Below are 18,680 nucleotides of genomic sequence, written 5' to 3'. Positions count from 1 at the left end.
GCAGATTTTTCTTGGTATAACTCTACTATCCTAAAAATAAAAAGTATAAATGATTTCATTCTGCAATCGTCACAAATCACGAAGACAATAGAAATTCGCAATAACAATCGAAATTCGGTCATCATTCCATCGATTGCGCGCCTCAAAACAGCGCACCGCGCGTGCGCCACTTCTGCCAGTAAACATGTCCGCGCCAACCCATAACTTGCAAATTTCCTTGCAATTCCTTTCTTATTTCAAATTAAGAACGCGGCGCGTAAAATAACGACTCGCGCCACCTCTCAACTGGGCTTGAATTCTATTCGATATTTAAACTCTGAAGTCTATCGCATAAAGTGGTTTTCCGTAGGTACCAAGAATTTGTTTAGGAAGGAAGTCGTGGAAGTAAACAATCGAAGAGCTTAATTTATTTTATTTTATTATATATTTATAATCGCTGGGTTTTGGTTCTTTTCCCAATGGAATTGAAATTTGATTTCTTATTACTAGTTAATGAATATTTTTACTTCTGACAATATCCTTTTAAAACCGGGTCTATCGCCAACAAAATAAATTCGCGATTAACCTGAGGGGTAATCGCGAATATGTTTTAATGTGTTCAAGACGCGAATGTTTTCAATGTTATAATATCCTTTTAAAACCACTTTTAAGTTTTAATATCTTTGGTTAGTTGTAAGCGGTTTTGTTGCCATTGAAAACAAAATAAATTCTCGATTAACCTGGGTAATCGCGAATATGTTTTAATGTGTTCAAAACGCGAATGTTTTCATTGTTATAATATCCTTTTAAAACCACTTTTAATATCTTTGGTTAGTTGTAAGCGGTTTTGTCGCCTTTGGAGTAGATAGAACAATCGATAAGTCACCTGATTAACTATGTAGGCCTGTAGGGTATGCCTGTTTCTGCGATTCATTAAGATGTGGGCAGCCTGCTGATGTGGATTGAATCGAAACTGTTCGGCCACGCGACACTCATCAATCCAACCGGTCGATTGTTTATTTATCGGTGTTACATAGGTGTTATAGATTTATTGTACTTTTATTATAATTTTCTAAATAATATGGCTTTTGGCTTGCGGATTTTTATACCGTTTTACAGCCTGCAAAAGTAGCAGACTACCGAAGTACCTATACTTTTAAGACACAGCTTTATTTTTAAGACATAGTCCAAATCTGTACTAATAATCTGTTCATGTGTTTGTTTGTTTGTTTCAGACTGGTGCAGGCCGCCCGGCTAGCCGCCGCTCCACCCACCAAAAGACGACCCACAAACCAAAGCCTCCAGTCATATCTTTCGTTTAAAATCTAAATATAAGCACTATTTTTTAAACCTTTTAACGATAAACCGTAAATAGTATACGCTAACTCCCAAACAGTACAAATTAATTTAAGTCTGAAGTGATCGGTATTTACAATAAGAAGAACAAACGAGCGAAAGAAAAATCTATCAACGACCAGTATTTAAACGTTCCAAAATAATAGATATCGTTAAACGAGTGCACAAAATATTTATCGATCGTTAACGCAGTCGACGCATTTTTCTAAAATTCAGCCAAAGATTTTATAAAACCGTAGTTAAGACTCGTGTGTAAACTGCCTCTCGGGGATTTTTATATTTATTTGTTAGTGATTAACGAAATTGTGATTAGTGTAGTGTAAACCAGTGTGCCGTATAACCGTAATTTAAGTGCTATTTAGACAGACTTTAACCAATTAACTTTAGGCAGTCAGAGTACAAATATCAAGTTCCAGTGCAGCGAGTGTTCATAGCGAGATAGACTTAGTAGAGCTTATTTTTGTAAAACTTTACGTGTTGAGCGTTTGTGTTGCGGTGAGGATGAGGATCCGCTACCGCCGCGGACGGGCGCCATGAGCGAGGCGCTGCGGAGCGAAGCGGGCGAGGACGCGCACCTGCCGCCCTTCTCGACCTTCGTCGGAGACATGGCCGAGAACGAGCAGCGCATCCTCGCGGCCGACGCGCGTCTGCTCGACCCCGGCTGGGAGTACTACGAGCGCGGTGACGGCGTCTCTGTCATCGCCAGCCAAGCGCAGTACCGCCCCTGGGAGTCCATGCCCATCACCGTCGGCGCCAAGGATGCCATCCTGCGCGCCGGCTTCTCCTCCCCCCTCGACTACCAGTCCGTCACGCTGCAGCCCATCAACAAGCTGCCGTCCTTCCAGAGCCAGTTCCAGACGTTCCCGGAGACGACCGTCATACCAGAGACGGGGCTGCCGAGCGTGACGCCCGTCCCGGTCACGGCCAGCTCCACGCCCAGCGCCAGCCCTAGCCAGCTGACGCAGCTCACGCAGCTGACGACGCCGTCGTCTCCCGCGCACCTCACAACCCTGGCACAGGTCACGCCGCTCTCCACGACCCTTACTACGCTATCGCCTGTCAACGCTACAACATTCCATACACTCACGGCAGTAAACGCCAGGAGCTACCCCATTGTCCCGGCGCCGCTGCAAGCCCGGGAGCTCGCACCCGCCGGACAAGCTTACATTGACGACCGGCACATACAGCTATACCAACCAAATATCGCTACGATCAATGCTTTTCCCACTCAAAATGGTATTTTACACCAAAATGGGACAATCCTCCATCAAAACGGGAGCTTACTACACAACATTCAGAGTCCAACCGTAGTTCACGTGTTGAAAAACGAGCCGTTCGATATGAAATCTCTCCAAGAAAAGTACACACCGAACGGGCTACATCACAGTAATTTCCAGAACCCGATGTTGATAGACAGCGGGTATGAGAAGAAGAACGGTTTCGGGAACGGGTCATCACCCACGAGATCGGATTTCCGGAAGAAAGAGAGGCGGAAAATGCGGGCTAACAGCTCGGAGTCCGACGGGTCTAACATGGAGATGGGGTCTGAGAGCAGTGGGCAGGTAGCCGCTGTGTCGTCCACCGCCGGCTTCAAGTCGCCGCTCCATGGGGCTCCACCAATGAGCACAGGGCCCATGGATCTAGACGACATCTCTTCAGAGAAACAGGTAAGGGAATGAAGCTAGTTCGTATGTATGAAGCGTAAAGCGTAAGTAGTATTGTTCGAACTTTGATCGACAAAACGATAGAAAATATTTAAGAATTTCGTTTCCTGCTTAATCTGCTCTAATCATAAAACTGTACGTAGTTTCAATGGCACATTATATCCGTACTGGGAAAAATCAAGAACGACAACTAATGTCTCTTTCCGTGAATTGGCGAATTGCGTAAACAAGTCGCTGGGGAACGCAAAAAGCCGACTGAATATTCGACGAAAGATATTAGAATTCTCAGAATTTCATCCGACTACACGGCGTTGAAAGTGGATATTCGAGAGATCCCGAAAAAGAGAAAGTTTCGCCGTAATTCCACCTTTTATTATTCGGGGAGCAGTTTTTATTCTCTGTTCCGAGTTTCGGAATGGCCGAACTCTCTGTCTTCGCGGCTATAAATTTAATAGTTAGCCGATTCGGCTGCTCCGCCAATAAATTAACTTCTTCTCTCGTTTAAAACACAAATTAAAGTGGGGCGATTTACGCGTGTCCTGCTTAGAAAATTTTATGAGTCTAACCCCATTCACAGCGAGTGCAATTAGACAGTTTGAGGGCCCGTGCCCGGCGCGGTTTTAATTATATTACCGCGCGAATATATTAGCGGCTCTTATCTCTCCCGTCGTACTCCTGCGTCAAAGAAAAGTGAAAAGATAACTACTTCGGCTACCTTTAAAATAAGACTTTGGATGGTTTTATTTGATTTTACATTTGGAATACCCGTAAAGCTTGATGCTGTAACTTATACTTACTTTTTTGTATTACGACCTGGGCCGTGTTGCATAATAAACTACAACTAATATTACAAGCGGAACTCCTTTTCTAATAAGTGAATTTGGAAAAGGAGTTCCGCTTGTAATATTAGTTGTAGTTTGTTATGCAACATGGCCCGGATGGAGTGATATGAACAATTTTATTACTGTCTACCAAATATACATTTGATGCCTATCGAAATTGTTGAGGTCCAAATAATTTGGTTACCTAACTAAATTAGACGCCCCTATATTAAATTTTGAAGTAACACTACCTTTGTAAGCATATATGTATTTAAAATGAGCATCAAGAACGACAAATTAACAATTATTTTAATATTGTAATCAACACAAATTTCCTCATTAGAGTTGTTAGTTGCATTTTTCTCGTAGCTCATCATAAGGCTGAGAAAAAAAGCTTAGTCTAAGTGCTAGCTTTGTGTTCCAATAGCTTACCCATCAGCTTAGATTGTCCAACGTAATAAGATCCCCGATTGCTCATAATCATTACAAATCCCGAGGTCAGAGTTACACTAGTCCAAAGCTGGTGCGTTTTGTGTAACAGCCCTGTAGAGACGGCATTCCGCAGAAATGTCAGCATTTCCTAGTCTAATAACGAACACCTTGAGCCAGCTGCCTTATACAATAGCCACTAATTATCATTGCCTATGGTTTTTGCTTCACTATTTCAGATGTTAGGTTAAATGGTAGTGAACTTGCTCAACTGCAGCGGGTATTTGACATATACAAGATGAAATTCAATTACAAAGTTATTTGCAAAGGCCTATTCTTGTCTGTACCATTGACATATTGATATTAGATAGAAAACACTTACGCCCTTCATCGCCCAGCCAAACTGAAACATGCGCACGGCATAGGTACTGATAATTATTAGAGTATATGTTGGGTTCTGATTTAATAGCTGAATATAAACTAACGGTACTTTAAAATTAGTTAAATGTTTAGTAATTAGGTAAGCGATAAAATGTGTGAATTTACCTTAAGAACATACTTAAGTTTATTTCCTAAGGTCAATTCACATATTTTATCGCTTACCTACTCGGTATTACATGTATACCATTACATTAATATGTCAATATATAGGTACATAAAAATGACTAGTCTAACTGTATCTGCACATTGCATCGCACTCAATTGCACTCAAACTCACTCAATAAGCTAGATTATGAATGACAGACAGTCCAAGTGAGTTTTAAGTTGAATGCCAGTATTGCAATATCAGAGTAATTAAATGCCATGACTTGTTTAAAGGGTGCCACATGTGGGGTAGAAGTTAGTCATTAGTGTCATTACTTTGAATGTGTTTTTTTTTATATCTTATGCAGACATCTTTTCACTTTTGAAGTCAATTGCCCCAGATACAAACATCGTATCTTCTTTTTTTAGGGTTCCGCACCCAAAGGGTAAAAACGGGATCCTATTACTATGAGTCCACTGTCCGTCTGTCTGTCACCAGTCTGTATATCTCATCTCATGAACCGTCCCAGCTAGACAGTTGAAATTTTCACAGATGATGTATCTCTGTTGCCGCTATAACAACAAATACTAAAAAGACGGAACCCTCGGTGGGCGAGTCCGACTCGCAGTTGTCCGGTTTTATTTAGGGTTCCGTAACCAAAATAGCAAAACACACGGTATATTTGAATTTTCAAGGTATATGTATTGAAATGTAGGTATTGATTTACTTTATAAGTACCTAGTAATCAAAGCTACAAAAAGCATTAAATGCATTACAAAAAGCTTTGATTCCCACTAGCTTGTTTAAGTCAGTGAGACCAAATTACCTATGGCTAAATAAAGTAAACAAAGTGGGAAAACTAATAATATTTAAAATGCATATTTTTGATTGCGTGAATGTAAGTTTTGACAGTTGTAAGTATATGCTCATTATTCGCACGCCATTTCTGAAAAGTCCTTATTTATAAAACTCTTAGTCATGCAACATCAGTCGGTGTAATTATTATATTTAAAAGCTTTTAATCAAGCCAATTCGGCTAACATGATAATTAGGAGCTTTTAAAAGCTTCGTGTCTCCAGAGGAATGTAATCATTAACGTATCGACCGGACGAGCTTTTGCGGGCTTTTTCATGTCTCTTTTACATTTTGCAAGTTAATGCATCGATTTGTAAAAGCTCTGAAAATTTGACTTGCTTTTTCATGAAATTAAGTTTGTAACCATCGATAATTTGCTCGGTTTTGTAAAAGTAGCAATGCCTTTAGCAAATCGACAGGTATTTGATATGCAGTCATACTCGTAGATAGCTTATGTAATCTTTAGCAAATTTCGGGATATGGCAATCATTACACTAAATTTGTGATACTATTAAGGGTCAGTTGGACAATTAGCGGACTGATCAACGTCAGTCGTCAATTAACTATTAAACTTCCCATACAATAAAATTTTGCGAATGCTTTAACGGTGATAGACATTTTGGTGCAACCGACCCTAAGACTAAACAATTTTGACCCTTATTAGGTTTTTCTTATTAGCGAGTTTGTGTTTCTTCATAAAAGGGTTAAAAGTGTGGTGTAGAAACACACACGTGTATTTAGTCGCGGCCACGGCACGCCCCCACATTACACACCGGATGAATAAGCGGGAAAACCCTGTTTCTCGACGCTGAACATTCACCTACGGTATCTCGTAATACCTTTTCGTTTTATTCTAATTGAGTTATACTTTACATATTTAACTTGTTCACATGAAAATGTGGATAAGCTTAACCAACATCTTACCAATTCGACCGACCGACATGGAGGTATTGGAGGTTAATATAAGATTATTCAATGCAGGTTTAACTTAAATCTTAGTTCATCTTTTCTATTTATGTCGAATCGGGCACCATATTTGTTAAGTGTGCTAATTGGCGTTATATAAAATATCTATGCGTATATCAATATTACATTGGAAATATACGGTACCTAAATTCGGAGTTTGTCAGGCGATGACAGCTGTCAACGCCGGTTTTTTATATTTTGATAGCAGTTCGCTAAACTCAGTTGATTTACTTTTCATTTATTCACCTTTAATAATTCGATCATTAACTCGCCACAGTTCCATGTGGTTTTTGGATGGCTTGTGATATCGCAATTTACATGAAATTTTCAAGTACTTTTGACACTGCATTTCGTATTCGAATACAATATTTAAGGGGCCGGTATATGACGTTTTCGATTTAGACCTCACTTTGTAACCATAATTTGTTCAATAAATGTTTGATAATTGCATTAAATTACACGTAAATTTATTCACGAAGAAACCGTGTACCGACTCTTTATGCCATTATATTTTTAATTTGCTGTTATTCTCTACAAATCGACACTAAAAGTATCAAAAAATCAAAATATGGAGTTCCGTTTGAGACAGAAGCAAAACAATTTTTTCTTTGACAGTAATTGAATTATTGTATGATTTTGGAAGCTAGATAATTCAGCTACCAATTTATTATCGATTTATATTTTTACTCACAAAGACAACACAGAAATTCAATCTCAAATGTAAACTTTCGAACAATTTCCATACATTGACGACATCACTCAAAATTCTTCTTCAAGTCAGATGCCCGTTGGGGCTACACCGGAGCACACGTGTACTTCTTCAAATGAAAATGACAGCTTGATTTTCTTGCTTTTGACAATTATATTGACATTAAATCATATACGCACACGAGAAAGCATACCAGTAGATAAAATGTATTTCAAAAAATAGGGTACATAAATATCGGCTCGCGTCGCATTTAAATTTCATTTGCTGTTATTTACGGGTCATTATTGTTGAAAACCGCAGTAAACTATCTTAAAATAATACGATTACAGTCGAATTTAAGTATTATCTTCCTTCAAAACTCGCTTAAAATGAAAAAAGTTTAAAGACTCATCTTTACTGATTGGGATCAATTTTTATTATGCTGGTATCATTTTGCGTCATTTTAAAAACGTATTTGACTTCTGTATGTCAATGAATTTTGATGACAACTGTAATCTTGTATTATATTATAGAACTTTTATATTAAAATATTGCCTATTAACAGTCTTGTAACTAGATCTGTAATACCATGGATTGCGACGAATAAATTATTATGATTATGCCGTTCGTTCCGTCTATAATAATGCGTGTACGTGCTGTTCTCTGAAAATCTTCAAGAAAAAATAAAGGCTAGACCAGCACTAAGTACTAGCAAGTTTTTGCGGCTTTGGAGACCGAGATGAAGCTTACAGGCCAATAGCGTTGTGTCCTGGTTATTGTTATGTATACCTATGTATCGAATGTTTTATAAATTTACTATAAAAAGCAATGTTTTATTTCGATTAGGTCTACATTTTGTGCATATTGCATATCTGAAGTATTTTCGTACTAAACTTGAAACTTTCGTTGAAACTAAATAAAATAATTATTCCAAATGTACAGTCACCTGCAATTTATGTTACACAACGAAGGCCGCAAAAATATCTGACACGATCTTATTTGTAGAACCATAAGAGCATGTCACATATTTTTGCGACCTTCGAAGAGTAGGTACCGTCATTACTCATTATCATCAACTTTGCCCGCTTTTTTTTTAAACACGAATTTCTCAAAAAATATCACATCATATGACTTTTTTTGCTCAGCACGTCCATTGTGATCAAACGCATCAGTTTATGTGAAGAAAACATTTTTTTATTGTGTTTTTACCCATTTTTTTGCGTTTTAGAGGGCGGGTAAATAAAAAAATATCCGGGGTTTTCGCCAACATTGCCCACGTCAATTTGGTATTCAAATACAGCTCGTATATATGATGATGATGTCTAAGGATCACTTAAAGGTTTTAGGCAATCCTACCATCCCCTGTTAATAACTTAGCGATAAGTGTAAAAACTTTTAAATAAATTTGCTGGGCAATGTTGCCTACCCGTTTTTGCCCATTTCCAAATAAGGCTCGCCTAAGCATTTTACAAAGGCTAGGGTTGTCACTTTTGAGAAAATCTGTTACAATAGTTTAATGACCAAAAATATGATTTTTGTTGTGTTTTCATTCATTAACGGGATAAAACATCTAAATAAAGGATAATAAGACAAATTAAATACAGTATATATTTATAAACTTATTTTAGTGTACAAACATAACCTTCTTTTACTTGCGAAGTTGGGTAAATTAGATGAAAGTGACAACCCTAATCCGTTTTTTGGTGGTGGGCAATGTTGGTATGGATGGCAAATTACCGGATTACTTTGCCCACCGCTAAAACTTTTGTGTATTTTATAGGCCTTATTCGTTTAAATCTCAATAGACATAATCTATGCTTCATGTGTTATAACTGAAACCCGGAAATATTTGTCAAAGGGTTCTCAATTTTTTCTACTTGCATTCATTATTTATCAATTTTTTGCCCGACGAAATATACCCTATATTAGACAACTCGCTCAAACTCAAAATTCCCAAGTCAAGTTATGCACAAGTTTGGCATATACTTTGTCAGAAATATAACCAATTTTCTACTAAAAACAGCAGGGTGGCCATAACTATTATCAATTTTTCTACATTAACGAATTTGTTTAAAATTGTCGTTTTGGGCAAAGTTTCCCTGGAGGCAAAGTTGGCGCTAATGACGTAACATATTATTGCAGGTGACTGTACATAAATGTTTCGGTGATTTTGAGATTATTTTCCAGGTTAGTTTACTAACAATCAAGTTATGCAGATACCGATTTCGTGAACGTATAAGTAAGGTACCGCTATTGTTTAGCGATACCGATTATTTTTGAAGGTAAAACTATACCGGTTGAAATATAAAGATATTAAAATTACAGCAGGGACAATCATTTTTTATAGGTCTAAACCATCATTGGCCGAGCGTTAGCAAAGGTCTCCGTTTCAGCTTGGGCAAAAATGCTTTTGTATGTTCTCCTTTGCAGATCACATTTCTCAACTGTGTCTCGTGAAAATTTGTAAGCAGGTTCGATAGAACTAATTCTGTTTCGCTTTATCCGCCAAAATGGAATTGCCACCCTGCTGAAACTTTATTTATTTAAATTCCTATTGAATGGATTTTGCACCTTATGAAAAACCGTATAGAGTAGTAAATAACATTTTACATCTGACTTAATGACATCTTGTTTTATTCGCTTTAATTGTACAAAACGCGACAAAGCAATAGTAGGTAGTAAAACAGTCAACAATCAAATGAATTAAATAGGTACGTCACGTGTGACATGAACAGACAAGGAAAGCAAGATTAAATGCATTGTTTCTCTTTCATCTTTAAATGGAATGCTTTTACCCTCAAAGGAGGCTAGTGGTCAATACTAAACTAAAAGTCCAATCTTAAAAAAACATGATGGGTCACTGACCTGTCCCACTAAAGTGAGGTAGTGTGCGTGAAGTGCGCTTGTGTGTGAAATGGGGTAAATTGACAGAATCTGATATTTTACCCACCGCTACCGTCGCCTTAACAGTTTTCCGATGACATCGCAGCGTTATACAATTACAGCATGGCAGTCCCATATTGGTCGACATATTAAAAACAAGCTACCTATTTTATTTCGTGATACTGTTTGATTAGTATAATATTCTTATCGCGGTTTTCGCGTTATTTCAAATTTAAAACAAACGGTACCTATTCGTTGCTCGTCAGCTGTTCGGGGGTACGATCGGCCCCGATTGCGCCCGAAGATAACCGACTCATTTGGAATGAAATTGTGCAAAATGGCGGCGCGCGCTCCACAGCTGTTGTGGATTTTTTATGATACTTGAATTAATTGATCATTACATTATGTTACATATTTTATACGGAATACCACCCAAAGTGTGATTAAATTGGCTATTTTTGCATTGACGGGTTTCAACATTGCGCAATGATGAAAAAAAGATACTGTAGTAGGGGGCAGTTTCTTGTGTCAATGTTACGCATTGTCGTGGACTGATTGTGATTAGCGATGTCAATGAGAGTTACCTTGAGTGGCTTGAGTGTCCATGTACACTAGACTTATATCGACCGGGATATGAACCGTGATTACCTTTTGTATTGTTTTCGAGCTCTCGATATTTTGACGCAGTTACATGCATCTTGTTCACGGGTAACTGATGATAGCGGGTCTACCCTCATTCGTGCACGTCGGCTGCTACCCGGTCGATATAAGTCTAGTGAAACTAACCGTGAATCATTCAAAACTCTAGTCTCCATTTATATTGTAGAGCCTTGACAACATTCTAAATTCACAAATTTCCTTACGTGAGCCGTTCGAAAGTGGGATAAAATACAGTAAATAGGAGACCTCCTTACGCAAACGAAGTTACAAATTGTTAGGGAAAGCGCAAAGCCATTGTAGTTAAATTATATTTAGGTATTGAAATTCTGATGTTTAAGTATTAAAATGTCGATGAGAGTTTATAACAATCACTATTTACATATTTTTTTAATTGTGTTAGCTATGTTCTGTGTTATTGAGCCGTAATATTTAACTATAGTATGAATTATCTCAGGTGATTTTTTCGGGCTTGGACCCTAATCTGTTAAACAAAAGGTATTGTTTCCTTTATGCAGTGGTTACACTACTTACTGCTAATAGCCCCGACATAAGTAACGGGAACAAGCCCGTTTAAAAAGCAAACTTACCATTCTATTTATATGGTTCAAATTCATAAAACAGCCCATAACGGAGATAACACGTTTTGTTATCTCCAAAAACATGACCACCCTGATTGTTCTCTGAACGAGCTGTCCCATGAATTTGAACCTTAATACTATCACGATAGTTGCTTTTTAAACGAAATGGTTGCTTTGGCTCGTGCTGTAGAGCGCTCTTAAAAGAAACAAAGGCTTTTGTTTAACGGATTAGCACCCGAACCCGAAAAATTCAACTGAGATAATTTATACTATACCTATTTTGTTGCTCACTATCAACTTATAAAAAAAAGGCTCGTAGCACAGACTCCAATATAAATATAAAGCTAATAGCGTATATCGAGTGAGCTTTGCACTTCTTCATTTGACTGCAATGAAGGAGTGCAAAGGGTACTTTAGGGTGTCACCACATAATGTTGACGTCGAATCTGGTTAAGCCGGTCAGAAATAGTTCTAATGTCTGTCATAAGAGCGTTAAATATGTACCAACGGCATTCGCTTCGCTTCTTCTAGTATTTATGCTAGGCACCTGGTAAGAAGTTTTAAGTATGAAACGTCACCTGCGGCCTCTTTACAAATGCGGTAACACCCTTATTGTTAATTGTTACCTATACGTAATTTAGTCCTTAGGATGGTATTCGACCTATCCTATTTCTGTGTCCATGTATTGCGTCTCACATTTTGCTTAATGAGAAATTGGACAGTTGGAATACTGCTCTTAGACACATGAAGAATAACGATATATCCACAGACAAAGAAGAAGCGCAAACGATGCGGCGAATGCATCGGTTGCCAGCGCAAGGACAACTGCGGGGACTGCGCGCCGTGCCGCAACGACAAGAGCCACCAGATATGCAAGCAGCGGCGCTGCGAGAAACTCACCGAGAAGAAGGTTAGTTACTTATTCTTAAATACTAAAATACCCACAATATAGTCTAACCCCCTTGTTAAAACTTAGTAACCTCTTACAAACCTCTGTTAAATTTTGTCTCTTTCTAGACGTTTATGAATAACGCCATTATGCATAAATGTCTTTTTAGCTCGAAGAAGTTGTGTTTTAGCTAGACTAACGCCGCGTATCCATTAGAGGCAGCCTCGGGTCGAGCGGCTGCCTCGCCCCGAGGCCGCGCAAGTGGATACGCTTACTCAACCTGAGGCTCGCCGCGACACGAAGCAAATTCGTGGCCGCGAGCCGAGCCATATTTTGTCGGTTTTTTTACCGTGCTCAAAGGAGCCTCGGTCCGAGCCGTGCATTTGATGGAGACGATCGACGCGTTTTGGCTTTAAACTGCACACGTTGCGGATCAAGCTGAGGCTATTCGCCTCGAGCTGATCACAACGTGCCTCGAGCCTTTGCCTCAGAGCGAGCAGCCTCAAACTGAGGCTGTTTGCTTCAAGTTGAGGCTGCTCGACCTGAGTTTGCCTCTAGTGGATACGCAGCTAAATACATTTTTCGTTATTACAATTTGAAAGAAAGAGACAATCACTTTTGTAAAAGTTTAAAATATTTTTTGGTATTTGACTTTTATAAAAAGCTGATAACGAACAGTATTGGTCTCGCGACTCTCGCGTCCCACGTACTTTCTAAACGTAACTAGAAACCTTAGTACCTAGTTGAAAACATATTAGTTAATAACTGAACTGAGTTCAACTAGCGTTCGATTATATAAATAAAATGAATTCATACTTGAAAAAAAAAACCCGTTCGGTCTCATTTATTTTTAAAGTTAAAAAAAGAAATCTCTGTAACTTGACAGACATCGATCGCAGCGCCATTCGCGCGGCCTAATTGAGCTAATTAGCTATAGCAGATAGGTACCTAAAGGAAATATAGTAAAGAAAAACCAAGACCCTGTAGGTATTATACACGGTTTCGAGGTAATAATAAATTTCAACAATTTTATTTCTGAAAGTTACTGAAGACAGTTGACAAGATTGATAATCTTCACAAAATCTTTGCCACCCACGTCCCACGTGGATAACGTTCGTCAAATGTCGTATATAACATTTTCATCACACTTGCTCGAAAAAGATCTTATTTCATGCAGGTTGCAGGTGTACTTAAGTGAAAAGGCCTATATTGCTCCTGCGGGAGTTATGAATTGTAAAAAATAGCTATAACTCCCTAGGGAGTTATAGTTTTCTTTTTGATTATGACATCACTAATTCATATAAACCAAGTAGGTTATTTTATAAGTAAAATATTTTGTTTAAATTCAAGGTATAAGGGAGTTTTACTTTTAAAATATTGACGATTATAGTTTAATATTATTGTTTATGTTTAAAAATATATTAAGCTGATTAATTTAATAAATGTTCAATCGTGGCTGAATGCCGAAGGTATGTGCCTTCGATGCCTAACCTGTCATGAAATGACAATATGGCGGATGTATGTTTGAAATGTCACCGTATTTAATAATTATTTCGCTTAAAACTTAGTTTTTTCTTCGCAAGTGTGATGAAAAACATTGTGTATAACTCCGGGGGTAAGAATATTGTAAACTCGAATCTTTAATTCACTCCAACCTGCGGCTGTCGGGAATTATCGGCCTCGTTTACCAAATCTCGCTTAACCCTCACGTTGCACAATGTACTATTTATACCTATCCAGACCTTGACACTTAGAATTCATTCACTATTTACGATCATTTTTCCGGCCGGTCATGTTTCATTCAATGTAGGATATCTTGAAGAAAAACTTGCGGATGACGCAAGTGCGATACGAGTATGACTTATTCAACGGAAGATTTGCATTTATTATTCGATTGCGAAGTATAAAGTTACAGACCAGGAAGTAGTATTGTTGCAAGTATTTGAATAATGCTCTTCGGTACGGCTTATCAGTTGTATAATACCACCACTGATATAGTTACTTATGTCAAATGTTTGTTACCCATTATTAAGTCTATCAAATATATGGTAAAGTCGAGAACAGATCGGCATATATACTCGTATCGCATGCCCTATTTTATAAGTAAGTGCAAAAATTGCCAGGGTATAAGTAGCACTAAATCCTATTACCTATAATATTATGCGCTGAATTGAATTCACTTCCTAAGGTCACAGTATTTATTCATAGGCACGCCAGATCTACCTGCTATTGAGATCTTTCATAATCAGACGTATATCACGTATATATTTGCCGCGACATCGCATCCAGTCGTCATCTTTAATAAATACAAAATCGAAATTCAAAACAAAGACACTCGTTACCATAAAATCGTAATAAAAAACATAACCGCTGAGTTAATAGCCCGTGAAAAGATCGTTCGTGCTGCTCTTTCGAATCTACTCCATTATCTGTCTCCTTATATCGTATTTTAAAAAATATGTACATTTAGTATAGGCGCCTAGCGACTCATAACAGCAAGGAAAGAATGTGATTCTTTTTTCGAATTCAGAACTTTCCTTTTTTACAATTCAAACGGCTGAAAAAAGCGGCCAGTATTTCGTCGGCAAGTTTCCTCCGAAGAAAAAAGCGTCGGTACTCCACTTAATTTACGATTATAACTTAACGGCTACGAAGGAAGTTTAGCAAATTAGTTTTAAAACAAGCACCGTAAAGCTTAGAGGGAGGCAACCCCCTCCGTAACACCTTTACTTAGCTCACCTAATTACAAATCATCTTGCGAACGAGAATTGTATTAAGTTAATCTGAAAATGTGGAGGTAATTGATAAAGGGCTAAGTGGATTTTAAGACGAGTTCAATTAGAAAGACCGCAGAGTACGCCACATCCTAAATGAACAAATATCGGTCGTACATACGTAAATAAATAAAAAATATATTTGTAAATCAATTGTTGAATATATTAGCTCCAACAAATTCGATAAAAACTAGTGGCTCTGTGAGCTGTAGACCTCGCGAGCAGAGCTTTAAATAACATGGTGCTAAGAGCTTTAAATATAGTAAATTAAAAAAAAAACAATACGAAATTTATGTGTAAAAAAATACAAAAAGTTATAATATCCCAGCATACAATTACTGGGGATCGAACCCAGACCCTCTGTGCAAACAGAAAAAGCGAACGTTTACAAACTGAGCCAAATAGTTCTTAGATGGGTTGACGAAATTTAGCTACTCCTTCTCAAATTAAAATTAGTTAAAATTAAATATCTCAATACCTCCGAAACCAGCGAAATAAATTTTCTGAATTTTTGGCCATTTAATCTATAAACATATCTCAAAAAGAAAACACTCGTATGGTATCGATACCACTATTTGTTTAGGCGCGAGGTATCACGACTCCGCCATTTAAAAAAAAATCAAAAAACCGGACGGACAAAAAAAAATTATTTAGACATAGAATCCAGTCACAAAATTTCACGAGATTCGGTTAAGAATTGCGACCTGTAGAGGAGAACATCCGGACATACAAAAGCAAAATGCTCCAGTCGAAACGTAGACCTTCGCTACGCTCCGGTCAATTACGATAGCATCATACAAAGAGGACAAATCGATGTAGCTAAGGTTTTCTTTTAGACGAGTTTTATCGATCACCCATATTTTAAGTAGGTATAATAAATAATAGGTTCAGGCATTCAGGACAGTAAACTGTAATCTGTATTATAAATTCTGATTTTCGCTCTGATATAATTAATTTTATTAAAAAAAGAAGGAAAAACATAACATTTCCTGTCCTGGATACTGTGCTTTTAATCCATTTCTCAAAGGCCGGGTGCGGCCATTAAGTCTATGATCTTTGACACCTGGCGTTTATCTTTATCTGTGACTACATTCATTACTCTACTCAAATACGAATGTTCGGCCAATATTTGAGCCAACTTGTTGAATTAAAATATGGTTTAAAGTAACGTATCCCTATGGATCAAACTGTACTTGGGAAATAACAGTTTACTTGATGAAACAAGTGTTAAGGATTATAGGAAGTTAGGATTCGTTTACTTCTTATATTATACATTATTTGAAAAGCTTTTTTTTTTTCGAATTTTATTTCTAAAGCAGGTTACACATTTCGAAGTGTATCGTTTTGCTAAATGTACAATTTAAATTTAGAGAGACAGCTGAAATGTCCATTTGAACCCACTACTGATAATAGACACATGCTTCTGTTTTTTTTTTACTACATTGTATTTATCACATGTCGCCCTCATCGGCGCACGCGTCGCCGCAACAGTTGTCAGTGATTTTACTATGTATGTTATATGGATATTATGAATACGTAAAGCCAACAAAAGCATATACTAAACATGGTATAATAATATACTCCGCCTGGTACTCTATTCCCGTCTTTTCTAGGTCACCTAACTGACACAAGCCTACGTCATCATGCGACAGCGCTATATGATAATATGCGATAGCGCTATATATAGCGGCCATGTTATTGTGACGTAGGCCTGTGTCACTCTGGGGATAGAAGACCATGTTTTATTAGACCATGATACTAAATATGTATTTAGAACTATCCACATGCAAAGGATATGTATTTACAAAAATCGAGGAATAGGCTATATGTATAGTTGCTATTAAGTTGCTCGAAAGAACAATGAAAGCTATTTGTTCCATAGATACCTACTTAGATCCAAAGTACAAATATGTTTCCATAAACGAAGACAACCAATACCGTTTGTAATCTGTGACATTTTCCTAAGGTTAACGACAGCTGTACTATCGTTCAAGTCTTACAATATAATAGACACATGCTCAATACTGATATAAAATCTTTTTTTTTTACATTGTACCTATCACATGTCGGCCACGGCGGCGCGTGCGGCGCAGCTGCCCCGTCCTCCAATCACAACGCGCGGCTCGCAATCGGACCGCCTTTAGGATTTTTATCGATCGCTACCTACCTATTGTTGGGCAAAGGTGTTTTGGGTTGATTAAGATTAAATAATAAGTTTGATATCAGTGTAGCAGTTGGTTGGTTGGATTCAAGTTTGCTACTCTTATCACAATTACAAAACTGTACATTTTGTTTTAGAAGTTTATAAAGGAGTCTTAAAATCGAAACAATGGACTGACATGACATTAATAATAACAATGGTGAAAAATAATAATTTAGATTATTGTCCTTTGGTATAAAATAGTATATTATTATTTAATTATTTTTTCGACTCAAGTAATAGAAATAGAGTTTATTACAAATTATTGCTTTAACGTTGTTAAAAATATTTCAGGAAATCATCATTTCTTTTCGGTAAATACAGTCCTATACACGACGAGACAAGATTCGTAAAAATGCGCCAATTAATAGAAATAGAACGGATTTATAAGAAAGATGAATCACCGTCACTGAAATTTAGCCGAAATCGTAAATTCGCTACCCCACGAAAAATAAAGCTTTTCAGCTGAATTACTTTTTAGAAGTTCTACCTAAAAGGTTAGGTATTTTTGCGAAACGTTGTTGCCGAGTTAGGAATTAGAAACAGAAAATAGTTTAAACTTCAGTTCTCAGCGGAGGTGGAAAATTGCCTTGTCTATAGGTAATTTTGGTTTCTTGTAACAACTTTTTTTCTACATATATACTACATATAAGTCCCCTGTGTAGTCGCTATGTGAAGTGACTGGAAGTAAACTATATTTATTGATTTTTCTATACACTGCATTGTTATCTAATTATAAATGTAATCAATTACTTCTCTAGGATCCGTGTTAACTCTGAAACTAATGCGAAAAATTATATTTAGGTACACAAAAATATTTTTTGGTTTCATTTCGCCTTGAAAGCTAAAGTAAGCGTTCGTTCATGTTTCAGAAAGATAATTCTCCTAAGTAAATAATAACAGCCATGTACACAAATGGGCGCTCGCCAAAAAGTGCCTCGCAAAAGAATAACGCTTTCCTTCGCCGTGCAAACAGTCTAGCAATAAACATTACTAACAAACTTGTCCATAAATCTACGTTTATCGTCCATTTTAATTGCTTTTTTGTTTTCTCGAATATTCCGCGTACCTACCTTAATCGACATTATTTTTCGGCACCGATTTATGACACAGAAACATGTCGCCATCTTGAAATTAAAACGAATTTATTGTTGTGATTGCAATTTGATTATGGTTTACGACTTTTATTCCATTTTCGGCGCTGTAATTTAGTTGAGACAATTTCTTCGAAGTGCTTTTTTATTTGTTTAACTTTAACTTATTTATAGTTGTGAGCTTTACATAACTTTTACTGTGTTCAGTAACGTCTTTTTATTTTTCAAGATCCTTAATAAAGAGTTCTTCATATTTAATCTATTATACGTTTTAGTTACGAACAAGTGACTGTGATACACATACATTAACTAGACGAT

General features: G+C 37.3%; 2 protein-coding genes across 5 annotated transcripts in view; both read left to right on the top strand.

Moving 5' to 3' along the window:
- The window catches only part of LOC134793514 (methylcytosine dioxygenase TET), a 149,224-nt gene that overhangs the window by 8,805 nt on the left and 121,739 nt on the right, over positions 1-18,680 (top strand). For all 4 annotated transcript variants that reach the window (XM_063765095.1, XM_063765094.1, XM_063765093.1 and 1 more), the window contains exons 2-3: positions 1,215-3,002; positions 12,175-12,315. In XM_063765095.1, coding sequence (XP_063621165.1) covers positions 1,869-3,002; positions 12,175-12,315 — 1,275 coding nt within the window. In that variant the 5' untranslated portion in view covers positions 1,215-1,868. The remainder of the gene's footprint in view (positions 1-1,214; positions 3,003-12,174; positions 12,316-18,680) is intronic.
- LOC134793521 (pre-rRNA-processing protein TSR1 homolog) overlaps positions 1-18,680 on the top strand; it is a 561,986-nt gene that overhangs the window by 444,785 nt on the left and 98,521 nt on the right. The gene's annotated exons all lie outside the window — the stretch shown is intronic.

The sequence above is a fragment of the Cydia splendana genome, chromosome 9, assembly GCF_910591565.1.
Source record: "Cydia splendana chromosome 9, ilCydSple1.2, whole genome shotgun sequence".
Lineage (NCBI taxonomy): Eukaryota > Metazoa > Arthropoda > Insecta > Lepidoptera > Tortricidae > Cydia > Cydia splendana.
This window is presented reverse-complemented; position numbering and strand designations above follow the sequence as displayed.